This window comes from Sinocyclocheilus anshuiensis, unplaced genomic scaffold, assembly GCF_001515605.1.
Source record: "Sinocyclocheilus anshuiensis isolate Anshui unplaced genomic scaffold, SAMN03320099.WGS_v1.1 scaffold2109, whole genome shotgun sequence".
Lineage (NCBI taxonomy): Eukaryota > Metazoa > Chordata > Actinopteri > Cypriniformes > Cyprinidae > Sinocyclocheilus > Sinocyclocheilus anshuiensis.
In genome coordinates, this window is record NW_015552709.1 from 58,390 (window position 1) to 72,480 (window position 14,091).

The 14,091-nt window shown below is 36.7% G+C and overlaps 1 protein-coding gene across 1 annotated transcript in view; it reads left to right on the top strand.

Moving 5' to 3' along the window:
- The window catches only part of LOC107667775 (cyclin-dependent kinase 6-like), a 46,474-nt gene extending 33,304 nt beyond the window's left edge, over positions 1 to 13,170 (top strand). The window contains exons 5-8 of the mRNA XM_016459499.1: positions 697 to 806; positions 10,565 to 10,615; positions 10,729 to 10,864; positions 11,468 to 13,170. Coding sequence (XP_016314985.1) covers positions 697 to 806; positions 10,565 to 10,615; positions 10,729 to 10,864; positions 11,468 to 11,617 — 447 coding nt within the window. The 3' untranslated portion in view covers positions 11,618 to 13,170. The remainder of the gene's footprint in view (positions 1 to 696; positions 807 to 10,564; positions 10,616 to 10,728; positions 10,865 to 11,467) is intronic.
- The last annotated feature ends 921 nt before the right edge of the window (positions 13,171 to 14,091 follow it).

Below are 14,091 nucleotides of genomic sequence, written 5' to 3' on the forward strand. Positions count from 1 at the left end.
CAATACAGTTAAAACACTGAAATTAACTTGAAGAATTTGAAAATTATAAATATAAAGTAATAAAATACAGAATTATAAATCTAGGATTTTTAATTTTAAAGTGAAAAGTGATGTGTAGCCAAGTAAGGTGACCCATACTCGGAATTTGTGCTCTGCATTTAACCCATCCAAGTGACACACACCTGGAGCAGTGGGCAGCCATATTGCTGCAGTGCCCGGGGAGCAGTTGGGGGTTCGGTGCCTTGTTCAAGGGTCTCACCTCAGTCATGGTACTGAGGGTTGAAGAGAGCGCTGGTCATTCACTCCCCCCACCTACAATCCCTGCCAGTACTGAGACTCAAACCTGCGACCTTTGGGTTACAAGTCTGATGAATATTATTTAAATACTTACAATTTAATTAAATTTTACAATTAATTTTTTTTAATGAAGCAATATTATAATTTAATAAGTAGTAAATCTATAATATAATAAATACATATAAATAGTATTTAATATATAATATAATGTATTGTATGGTATTATATTTATGGTTTCATATTGTATTTTATCTAAGGGAATATTTTGCCTAAAAGAATAGTCACTGATTATATAGACGAGCATCTACTACCAGTTAACATCTGTAGTGGCTGGTAATGCCATGTAAATAAGGATATCTAGTATTAATTTTTCTAATAATTATTTTTGTGTGTGTGCAGGTGGTGACGTTATGGTATCGTGCTCCTGAGGTGCTGCTTCAGTCCAGCTATGCTACTCCTGTGGATCTGTGGAGTGTCGGCTGCATCTTTGCTGAGATGTTCAGACGGCGGTAAGTTTGCACAGCATCACTGTTTAACTCATTTACTGTAAAACAAAGTAAAATGGAGGATTCAAATGGGTAATGCTCAGTTAAACGAGTCAAGCATGGATAACCTGATTGCTTGCATGTGTCCGGCACACAGGGAGAAATGAGAGTTATGATTTCTATAAAGATGAGTCTATACATAATTATTGCACAGGGTGTGTCTTAAATAATAATAATCTTAACATTAAAATATTTTAATATTTGAAATAAACTTCAAACTATTACTTTTTTTAATTACTGATCTGACATTAATGACTAAATCTGACTTAAAATAATAAAATGAAAACCACTGATCTGACGAACAGTTACATAATAAGCCTGGACATTATGATATATTAAAATAATGTATTTACATTAGTCACATTATGGCATGTGACAACATGTAATTTAAAGACTTCCGTATAATTTTTTTTATTATATAATTAAAAATTAGAAAAAAAAAAATTGTATAATTTTTAAATTTTAGATGTAATTTTGTAAAACTATATATTTTAATGTGTATGGTATAACACACCAGTGTTGGGTAAGTTACTCAAAAAAAAAAAAAAAAATACTTATTACTACTTGAAAATTGTAATTTGATTACATTTCTGTAGTGGTGTCCCCGACTAAGGATTTTCATAGTTGAATCGGAATTTTCAAATCTTGCCGATAGTCGACTGATAGTCGAATCATATGTTTGGGGGCGGAGGCAAAATACATTATCAAGAGAGATATTCGACAGTCATAATTACTGACGATAACACACAGGGAAAATGTGTAACGGATGCCTCGCAGATACAAATGGGGTAAATAATGTTTTATGTTTTGATTAAAAGATAGTTAACATTAAACGGCAGCGAAACCCTAAGAATTCACAACATTTTTTACAATAGTGCTCTCATTGTAATTTCGAATCTTGCTGATAGTCGAATCATATGTTTTGGGGGCGGGGCAAAATATTACCAAAAGTCAAGTCAGACATTCGACAGTCATAATTACGTTAACACAGGGAGAATGTGTAACGGACGCCTCGCAGATACAAACGGGGTAAATAATGTTTTATGTTTTGATTAAAAGATAGTTAACATTAAACGTCAGCGAAACCCTAAGAATTCACAAAATTTTTTACAATAGTGCTCTCATTATAACGTTATGTGACAGTAGTCATTAATGTTCTGCATTTCTGTTTTGAGCTGCGCGCACTGAGTAGAGTGAAGCATTCGATAGCAGATTTTTAATCAATGGGATTTAACTCATCATTTATCTCATATATTATACGCTTCGTTATTTATACAACATAACATTAATATTACGACTTATAGGCTATCTGCACAGAATGCCCCAAATGCACATGAACGTGTCTGTGCGGCTCTGAATGAACTCCTTTTGTGGACGCGTTCTTCACGCAACAACGTGCAAAAACACAGCAACAAAACTCTAAAAATTCACAGCGTTTTATTATAATAGTGTTCTCATTATAATAGTTATGTATATGACAGTCCCAGTCATGGTTATTAATATTCTGCATTAGGGCTGGGCAAAAAAATAGATTTTTCAGCGGTTATGAAAACATGAATGATCATTTCTTTTAATGAGGTGCGCTGTCGCCCTTTCTACGTAAAAATCTGTCAAATTGTGTAATGTGAATGTCGTACAGTCTTGCTCGAGACTAAAAAATGAGTTGAAAGCATACCGAGCTGCGGAAGAGACTGTTTCTCAAGCGCTTTCCGCGATTCGAGACGGAGTGAAACACGGACAAATGCGTTTCATTCATTCGTTCATAACCACTCATACCCCACTCAGAGAGATTGAGATCTGAGATTGGAAGTCGAATCAGTCTCCTCCTATCGAAGCATCGAATCTTCAACTATTCGGGGTCACCCCTACATTTCTGATTACTGCATGTAAAAAGTAATCAGATTACTAATTACTTTACCTTCAAGTTACTTTGAAAACATATCAAACCTAAAAAAAAAATACAATTCAAAGTGAAAATTGTAGTTCTTTTAGTAATTTAATATCGACTGAAAAATATTAAGGTATGAAAACTGCAACTTGACTTAAAGGTTTAATCCATTTCTAAAACTTAACATTCTTAGTATAAACCTGACTAACAATGAAAAATGTATCTTTAAATGTGCCTATACAGTTTTTTTATATACAACATTGCTTGCTGAGTGTAGGGTATATATGTATGCTGGCTTAACTGTGTTTAACTGTGTTCGCATTAAAGACAGAAAAAACCTTAATAAATTGAAAACGGTTCTGATAACATTTGAAAACGGTATCGATGAACATACAGTGCATATTTGAATGCTAAAAATGAATCTTGCTGCTTTGTTTACGGAGGTGATGTGGGCGTTTACAGGTTTGTGCGTCTCACGTGGATGATTACCATATGAATAGCATGTGCTGCGCGTGGGCATGATCAAATTACAAATAATAAGCTCAGACGGGAAAGACTGGACCTCGCATTGGTTTCATATGGATTACTTCATCAGAGAATATTCCATTTAAAAGTAGACACTTCAAGCTTTCCATAGATATGTTTCTCATGTCTGTGTGTGAAGTATTCTCTGAGTTTTGGTTCATTTTAGTGACGCGTTTCAGAAAGAAGTTTGCGGAGACTGAGACGGCTGAAAGCGCACCCTGTTTGTTTTCTTTATTTTACAAAGGCACAATCTTTTGTTGATATTGTGAGTGTACACAAATAAAAGTGGACCCTTCACAGATTCAAATGTTGTATTACACTTATATGTACGATCAAAAATGGCGTAGCATTTCAAGTTCTTTTCGCTGTTATCAGGAAAAAAATGCAAGTGATCGCACCAGCGCCTCCGTCGACCCCGCGCAAAACGTGATTTTAAAAGGCATATAAATATTTTTTTCTTAACACAACATTTGTAACTTAAGTAACGTAATTATATTGACTTTAGTAACTGTAATCAAATTACACAAATTTAAAATGTAATGCGTTACATTACTGCATTACCAGAAAAAGTAATTAGATTACAGTACACAGTAACGCGTTATACCCAACTCTGTAACACACACAAAACAGAAATGCTAAAAGAGAATCTGGAAAAATGTAGAACCATACTACATCTGACCACATTTTTGCAGGAGGCTGAGGAGGCTGAGGCAGACATTAAAAAAAACACACAGTATCACTGTCACTGTAGTTGTGACAGGCACTACAGACACTACAGACCGATCTGTGTGGTTTAACGAATCTTTCCAACTGCTTAACTCAACACTGACGCATTTATTAAAGCTGCTCAATCCAGTGACAGCAGGATTTAACAGTTCAACGGTTTTTTCTTTGTGGCTTCTACTTCACCAAATTGTAGTGCATTAAAATTATTTTACTTCTTTAAAGCTCTATAAAGAGAAAACTTAAGATTCATTACATTTGCTCAAACAAAATATTGGAACAAGAGTTTTGCAAATAATATTTTGTCATCATTTCTTATTTCAGTGAGAATACTGATATAGATGATCAGTAATATCTAGATGGGGTATGTGAAGCAATTTCTCTCATTAAACTGGTCACCAATATTAAGCATCTTAAGTGCCAGAAAGGCACAAATTTCAAAACAGATAGAACAGAGTGGTGCATAAAAAAAGTTCATATGTGTATATGCATTGTTGCCACATTCCATTCCTACCTGTCGATGATGTTGAATTAACCGCCCCTCCTCGTGTTGCTGGGGGGGATTGCGTGGGCCGATGTTTTTCTCTCCTGATGTGCCATAACAAGTGCATAATCGGATGAAGAGGGAGATTTGTAATGGAAAGCACAGACACGAGCATGGACACACTTTAAAACACATCCTGTGTTTCACATTCTAACGGGCCCACCTGTCCACCCCTTCCGTCATCCATTGATGGTGTTTGCTTTACAGGAACGGTAGATAAACATTAGCTGACTCAGTGCTTAATACAATAATCCTATAGGAAACTTTCAGATAGGAAAGTTATGATTAGTTGTGTGCGCATAACTATGTGTTTAAATAGTGGCTTTGTGTTTGTTCATTACTATAGAAACCCTAAAACAGCAGTTATATTCATTCAAGTGTTTTGTTTCCAATCTCTAAAGCAGTGTGCCATAAAAACGCCACTGTGCTGGGCTTCTGGCGAGCCTCCATGAGTGCCTGAGGGTGGAACAGTAAGGGGGGCTTTCATTGCTGCTACCAGCACACCTTTTCTCCTCCTGCAGGTGATTAACAATGCTTTTTAAAAGGCCACCTGTTGCAGATTAAAGGGCACCTGGGACCAGGTTTCTCCTCTGATGTCTGAGAAGTTCACTGCTCTGTACGCGCCAACTCCAGTAATGGAGGTAGTCGATTCACCTGAGAGTTATAAAGATGTAGAGCACCTCAGCCAGCAACATATTGTATGGCTTTGTTTAAGATGGAAGTTTAACTGTTAAAGGGACAGTGTTTTCCTGGAGAGGATCGTGTAATGTGGGCCTTTGACATGTTTTGCCTCAGTTGTTTTGTTGAGGGTTTTATAAAAGATGTTTACTTGTCTGATGCTCACAATGCACAAAGTTTAGACATACTTCATGCAAGTCTGTATCTGTGTCTTATGGAGGATGTAGTGATCAGTCAGTGTGTTTCTGAATGACATAAAGTGCTTTTGAGAAAAAGTAATTAGATTACAGTACACAGTAACGCGTTATACCCAACTCTGTAACACACACAAAACAGAAATGCTAAAAGAGAATCTGGAAAAATGTAGAACCATACTACATCTGACCACATTTTTGCAGGAGGCTGAGGTTATTAAAACAGACATTAAAAAAAACACACAGTATCACTGTCACTGTAGTTGTGACAGGCACTACAGACCTGATCCGTTGATCTGTGTGGTTTAACGAATCTTTCCAACTGCTTAACTCAACACTGACGCATTTATTAAAGCTGCTCAATCCAGTGACAGCAGGATTTAACAGTTCAACGGTTTTTTCTTTGTGGCTTCTACTTCACCAAATTGTAGTGCATTAAAATTATTTTACTTCTTTAAAGCTCTATAAAGAGAAAACTTAAGATTCATTACATTTGCTCAAACAAAATATTGGAACAAGAGTTTTGCAAATAATATTTTGTCATCATTTCTTATTTCAGTGAGAATACTGATATAGATGATCAGTAATATCTAGATGGGGTATGTGAAGCAATTTCTCTCATTAAACTGGTCACCAATATTAAGCATCTTAAGTGCCAGAAAGGCACAAATTTCAAAACAGATAGAACAGAGTGGTGCATAAAAAAAGTTCATATGTGTATATGCATTGTTGCCACATTCCATTCCTACCTGTCGATGATGTTGAATTAACCGCCCCTCCTCGTGTTGCTGGGGGGGATTGCGTGGGCCGATGTTTTTCTCTCCTGATGTGCCATAACAAGTGCATAATCGGATGAAGAGGGAGATTTGTAATGGAAAGCACAGACACGAGCATGGACACACTTTAAAACACATCCTGTGTTTCACATTCTAACGGGCCCACCTGTCCACCCCTTCCGTCATCCATTGATGGTGTTTGCTTTACAGGAACGGTAGATAAACATTAGCTGACTCAGTGCTTAATACAATAATCCTATAGGAAACTTTCAGATAGGAAAGTTATGATTAGTTGTGTGCGCATAACTATGTGTTTAAATAGTGGCTTTGTGTTTGTTCATTACTATAGAAACCCTAAAACAGCAGTTATATTCATTCAAGTGTTTTGTTTCCAATCTCTAAAGCAGTGTGCCATAAAAACGCCACTGTGCTGGGCTTCTGGCGAGCCTCCATGAGTGCCTGAGGGTGGAACAGTAAGGGGGGCTTTCATTGCTGCTACCAGCACACCTTTTCTCCTCCTGCAGGTGATTAACAATGCTTTTTAAAAGGCCACCTGTTGCAGATTAAAGGGCACCTGGGACCAGGTTTCTCCTCTGATGTCTGAGAAGTTCACTGCTCTGTACGCGCCAACTCCAGTAATGGAGGTAGTCGATTCACCTGAGAGTTATAAAGATGTAGAGCACCTCAGCCAGCAACATATTGTATGGCTTTGTTTAAGATGGAAGTTTAACTGTTAAAGGGACAGTGTTTTCCTGGAGAGGATCGTGTAATGTGGGCCTTTGACATGTTTTGCCTCAGTTGTTTTGTTGAGGGTTTTATAAAAGATGTTTACTTGTCTGATGCTCACAATGCACAAAGTTTAGACATACTTCATGCAAGTCTGTATCTGTGTCTTATGGAGGATGTAGTGATCAGTCAGTGTGTTTCTGAATGACCAGGTTTCTCCTCTGATGTCTGAGAAGTTCACTGCTCTGTACGCGCCAACTCCAGTAATGGAGGTAGTCGATTCACCTGAGAGTTATAAAGATGTAGAGCACCTCAGCCAGCAACATATTGTATGGCTTTGTTTAAGATGGAAGTTTAACTGTTAAAGGGACAGTGTTTTCCTGGAGAGGATCGTGTAATGTGGGCCTTTGACATGTTTTGCCTCAGTTGTTTTGTTGAGGGTTTTATAAAAGATGTTTACTTGTCTGATGCTCACAATGCACAAAGTTTAGACATACTTCATGCAAGTCTGTATCTGTGTCTTATGGAGGATGTAGTGATCAGTCAGTGTGTTTCTGAATGACATAAAGTGCTTTTGAAATTCAGCTTTTACAAGGGTTGAGCATATCGAGTGAAGAGTTAACGCACGACGGCTTTCAGGTCCTTGTTTTCACAACCTAAAGCTGCTCTCACAAAAAGAAGAGATACTGCGTATAAAATGTAAATAACAATAATGAAATGATTATTGTGCTTCATTTTATTTTTTCAACGATGTTCATACTGTAAAAAAAAAATCTGTGACATTTACGGTAAAATACCGGCAGCTGTGGTTGCCAGAACTTCACCGTAAAAAATATGGTCTAATAAGAAAAAACGAAGAAGAAACATGTTATTTCAAAAAAAAAAAAACATAAAATATGAAGTGTCATGCAGGGAATTCTGGGAGTGTCAATTTACGTTTTTTTCACTGTAAATTATACAATGACTTTTTCTTTTATATATAGAAAGAAAAAAACTTTTAATGAATGCACAATGTTTACAGTCAGTGAGTAATTGTAGATAATCTCAATATTGACCGAAATAATCGTAAATATGTTTTTTGGCCATAATCAAATACCTCAAATCTGTATATATTTATGACATATTTATGAGTCATAAAGTCAAAACTGAAATTCTTATGAAGTATTGTAAGTATTTTGTGTTACGTAGTTAGGCATAATCTTCTATTATTATTAATAATAATACTAATAAGTCCATTAAGTCTCTTAGTTCAGGTTGCTAAATATGGTGGTGCCATAACTTATTAAAACTTAATCATGATTTGGTGGTTACATTTAATTTATATTTCTCTTAAAAATGGAAAGTTTTTTTTTCTGAACCATATGAAGCCAGCATGAACACACAAAAAACGCGTTTCCAAGGACATTGCACGTGTGTTAAACTAAAGTTTTCCTTTCCTGTATCGTGGACACTATTATTCGTCTTGACTCACACCTTTTCCGGCGAGCCAGTGTTCACCGATTCAGATGCACCGATGCATTCCAGAGGTGGCGCGGGTGGAATGTGGATAGGATAAAGACACTGGCACTTGGAGCGTGACTCAACTGCGTGTACTGGCCAGGTGTGTGCCTGCTTGTGCCCACTCACTCAGGAAGCCTCTGCCCCGGCATAATGTCTGCCTTGTGCAAAAAGCCACTAATTAATTCAGCAAGTAGCCCAAGGGAAGGCAGACTGTGCTTTAGAGATTTTCAGCCATAACGTTACTTGTTTTGGCACGACTGCTTTAGGTGAGATCTTTCCTCTCGCTCGCTTTTAGAAAATAGAACGGCTTTTGTCTGATTTAACTGCTCGGGACTGACTTTGCCTTTGAGGGCTTCAGCAGTTGATGCGGTAGGTGAAAGGCACGATAATGGCAATTTTCTTTTTAACAAGCGGGTTCAAAGTGAAAGGGATCGGGAGCATCCGACGCGTCCGTCTCACCTGCAAAGAATGTGCAGCATCTTAACCGTGTACAAAGACGCCTTTGTATAGTAGCTGTAAGTTAGTGAATAGCGCAAGTCACAATCTTTCTGAAAAATATGCAGACTTTTGTCTTTATGTTTCTCACTCATCTTGTAATTAGTCTTGAGGGTGTTTGAACATCACGGAGGCGTAAGGAAACGTGCACGTGCTCACTTCTGGCCCTTTGTCTGATTACAGTTGAGATCAAGCTGATGCTCCATGTGGTTGTCAAGAAAGATCCAAAAGCCGTATTTTTAACAGTACATTTATGTAATACATAAATGTAATTACATTTATTCACCGTATATAGTATGGAAACATACTGTTAACCAGTTAACAGGTTTTTACTGTAGCATTTTTACAGTCTTTTACTGTTAAAATCACAATCATTTTTTGTTATAAATTCAACACAACCATTTCCTTTTCATTGAGCATTTGCCCTCCCTAAATGTTTGGCAGTTTTCAGTAGGTTGCAGAAGTGTGCTACAGTTTATCTATTTTATTTATTTTTATTTATTATTTTATATTATTTATTTAAAGGTATTTAAATTTACATTACGGTTGCTGCTTGTCTTGCTATTGTGCGACATCTGGTGGTGGCGGGGGTAATTACAAGTGCTGTTTTTGCAGCTTAGTCAGACCTAACGCTTTGATAGTGAGCTTATTTTAGCTCATAAATCATTTATCTTTATTTCCGTGCTTCTGTTCTTTCACACGGTTCATTTTTGCGCTCTCACATAGGGGTATGTGGAGAGGGAAAGCAGAAGGCAGGGATCAATAGATTTTATTCGCTCTCTTTTACTCCGTGTGGTGTGTTTTGGAGACTGAGCCCTGTGCTTGTGGCTCCTGGAATTTGTGTGCATGCCAAGGGAAGCATGCCCACCCACGGGTGTCCTGACTGGCCTGAAGCCACAGACACCAGCAGCGGTCCAGGTGGGTGGACTCTAGTATGTGCTGAAAAAACCCTCAGATCTTCTCAGCCTCAGGCTGGCTAGGAAACAGCACAAATACAGTAGGCCAATGTCTGTTATGTGGCTTTAGGGCCTTGTTTGTACAGTGAAACCTATGAGGATTTTCTTTCTCTTTGCCTTCACTTCTAGAAGACAGGCAGGAGACTGTTCGTGATTATTGCAGAGTGTACATCTAAACACATAACCTGTGTTTTATGACTGTCGCTGCAGTCTTGCACATGGCGTTTTAAGCTATTTATAAATTTTAGTTTATTCATTCATTTCACTTATGTATTAAGGGTTATTAATTTTAGTTTTATTTAATTGATTTATTTTATTAATTAATTTCAGTTTTATTTATTCAAGATTATTTTAGTTCTTTTTTATTTATTTTTATTTATTAATTTCAGTTTTATTTACTCAAGATTATTTTAGCTTTTAGTTATTTTGTTTTTGTTTATTGATTGATTTAATCTTTTTATTTGAGTTATTTTCATTTATTGATCCATTTCATTTTTTTACTTATTCAAGATTATTTTAGTTTTAATTGATTAATTTCAGTATTATTTCAGATTAATTTAGTTTTATTTATTTATTTGAAATAATTTGTTTTAGTTTATTTATTTTAGTTTATAGTTTAAGTTTATTATGAATACAAAGAGGTCCTTTTAGGTCTAGTTATTGCTGTAAAATGAATCATGCAATTAACTGCAATCTTTCACCATTCTCTATCTTCAGCCCTCTTTTCCGTGGGAACTCTGATGTTGACCAGTTAGGCAAGATTTTTGAGTAAGTACCATAATGCTAGACCAACAATAACCTGTTAGAATTGTGTTTAATAAGACTGTATTGAGACGTAATTAAAATTGCAGCAACTGAATGTTTTGATTGTAATATTCCAGTGTGGTGGGGGTCCCTTCTCCAGAGGACTGGCCACAGGAGGTGGGCTTGCCACAAAGTGCCTTTTCCCCTCGCCCTCCCCAGCCCATAGAGGACCTGGTGCCTGACATGGATGAGCTGGGCAAATCACTTTTACTTGTAAGTAGCAGATATCAACACTGAGGATATTTTAAATGTCTTGATACTAATTGTAGAATGCCATTCTATGAAACCAAAACCTTTTCCATTTTATCACGCAAATAATGTTTTAGTTATTAAAGTATATTGTATTATATTAAGCTTACATTTGAATACATTTCAGTAAATTTATATCATTTTCTGGGATGCAGTTATGCCTTAAAATGGTAACATTATTGACTTGTACAGTATAAATATTTATATTATATCATATTATATATTAAAATCTTTTGGTATGTTTCGTGAAATTACAAGGTAGCTTCTTTGAGAATTTCATGCTTTTTACAATTATCCATTTTTTTTATCACCAATCACTTGCTTGTACTTACAATCATAACAAAATAAAACAAGTAAGCAGACTTTCATTTCATTAAAGGATGATGTCATTATCACAACTTTTTTTTTAACATTTATGTGTAACCTCTAGACCTCAGTCATTTTAGAATGCATATGAGGGATACAAATAGCACCTGTTTGTAGAATGACATTTTTATATACATATATGAAAGTGCCATAGACTGTTTACTTATTGTTTTCTCTTCTTCTCATTTTCTCCCTACACAGCGGTTTCTGTCATTTAACCCCTCCAGAAGGATATCGGCTTATGATGCACTGTCTCACCCATACTTCCAGAGTCTCGACAGCACCAGCAAGAGTCTGTACGCCCAACCCTTCCCCAGCAAAAAGCCCTCCCTGGAGGAGAGGGCTGCTTGAAAGACATTGTTTCCCACTGTAGACAAAGACCCCCATCCAGTCCCCCTGTGAACTAGTCTTCCAGAGCATAACATCACATGCTGCTTTTAAAAATATCATCGCAACTATTGGTCAATCGTGTTTTGTCTTTGCCCTCACTACTGCCAGCTAATATGGATCAACAACATGCTGCCTGGAATTACATGTTTGACAATATCAGAAGCTGCTCTCGTCTCCCACGCACCTTGCTGAAAGGAAGTTTGTCTGCTCAGAGGAAAATGTGCTTCTCGAATCTGAAGCCGCATCATGACACTGCCAGGGATTGTCCGTCTGTTTGCATAAATGCAATGTACAGGTCTAAACTGAGTCTTAGCTGCACATCACTGCCATGAAACAGCAAGGTCTTACATGGGACCGTGTCAGTCTCACTTGGATTAAGCAAATGTAGAACCACAATTACTGCAAATTCAGGCCCGTTGAACGGAACCTCTTATTTTACACCTTATGATATAATCGCTAATTCACTTGTTTTTTTTGTTTTTTTTGAGCTCACACTTTCTAAGTCCTCTCAGTCTCAGGCCAGGAGGATTTTTGTGTTGTTTTCTGCCATGTTGTTACTCTGCAGTTCAAGCTGGACAATGTGACTTTTTTTTTTTTGATGACTGCATAACCACAGACACGCAGAATCATTTAGTGCTCTATTTAATATGGCAAGCATTTCATCACAAGCATCCTGGTATCTTTTGAATCGTCCAGGACAGAGCTACCAAATGCTTTGAAGCACTATTTAACACCATGTTTCCTTGATTATAATGTAATTCTACATGTATTTTTTTTTTTCTTCAATATAAGTTCCACATCCTGTTCACTTATTTTATGTCAGTGTTGATTGTTGACATTTCATTTTTTTTTTTTGGCATGTTATGTCTTAATTTTAGTGAACTTGAAGGTGTAGGTTGTTGTAGAAAAAACGTTGATACGTATACCAAACAGTCTGCACCCTGTTGTCAGGGATTTAGTGCCGAGACGTAGTCGAAGGATGACCCTCACCAGGTTGCATGTTGACTTTAGGGTTGATTTAGAGCAGAAACAAACCAAGATGGATAACAGAAATACATGTATGAAAGTGTTAGCGCATAGTTGTGAAAGTCTAGTAAAAGTAGCTATAGAGTTGGTGAGCGTTAAGTTCAAGGTCAGGTTGCGAGATTCGTTCGAGGCTCGGAGAGTAAGGTATTATCCCATAATTCAATGATTAAGTCCAAGTCCTTTCTTATACACGCAATGCTGCATCCTTCCATTTCCAATTTCACTTCATTGTCTGGATAGATCATCACAAATGGCCGCTAGATGGTTTGCTTTCAGTGCCTTCATGTTTAGAGTGTGACGAACAAGTGGAGGGAAGGAAGGACGCTGCTTCAGAATTTAGCATTTAGCCTGGTGAATCCAGGTGAAGCTGTTTGATGAGGGATGAGGAGCTATATTCAGGCACTGTAGTACTACAAAACATCCACACAGTTAAAGGGATAGTTCACCCAAAAAATGAAGATTCTGTCATCATTTACTTACCTTCATGTTGCTCCAAATCTTCTTGTAGAACACAAAAGAAGATATTTTGAAGAATGTTGGCAGCCAGCCAGGTTTGGTTACCACTGACTTGCATTGTATGGACAAAAACAAACACGGAGACATTTCTCAAAATATATCTTTGCGTTCCGCAGAAGAAATACAGACATACAGGTTTGGAAGGACATGAGGGTGAGTAAATGATAAGAGAATGTTCGTTTTCGGGTGAACCATCCCTTTAAGAACTGCTGCTTGATTCATTCTCTCAGGATCAGTAAACTCATCCTGTCACATTCCATGCTCAGGTCTATTTATGACTAGTTGTAGATTCAACAAGGGTTCAGGTTTTAGCTTAACCATTAATCTCACAGTAATCCTTATCGATTATGAACAGATCATGTAACATACAGTTGGTCATTTCAGCATTTATTATTTTCTATTTATATAATATTATTATTAATAATATTAATATTATATTTTATGTATTAAATCACTGTGGTGCGGCAACTTTTGTACTGTTAACATTTTTGATTTCACAAATATTCTGTGATCAGCTATTCGTTGTCTCAATGCATCAATCTATCAAATGATTTCAGTTTATAATTGGTGTGTAACGCCAGCAGTTTGAAAATCTCCATTGAACGGACGTTATGATGGCTTTAACCTCCTCCAAATAAGTCTGTGATTAGATTTGGTGATTTCAGAGGGCATTAGATATCAATGTAAACCAATGTAACTGTATGCCTTTATGTTTGTGGGTCTTGAATAGAACTAATCCGTTTTTTGAGCTTGGTTAGTCTGGTGAGTAATTTATAGTGTTTTAACATGATAAATGTATTAAATGTTAGGCTTTCGAATGTACGACCCATTCTTGTTAGTGATGGAATTTGAATTTTGGCATGATGTCATGCTGGATAAAAAAAAAAAAATAG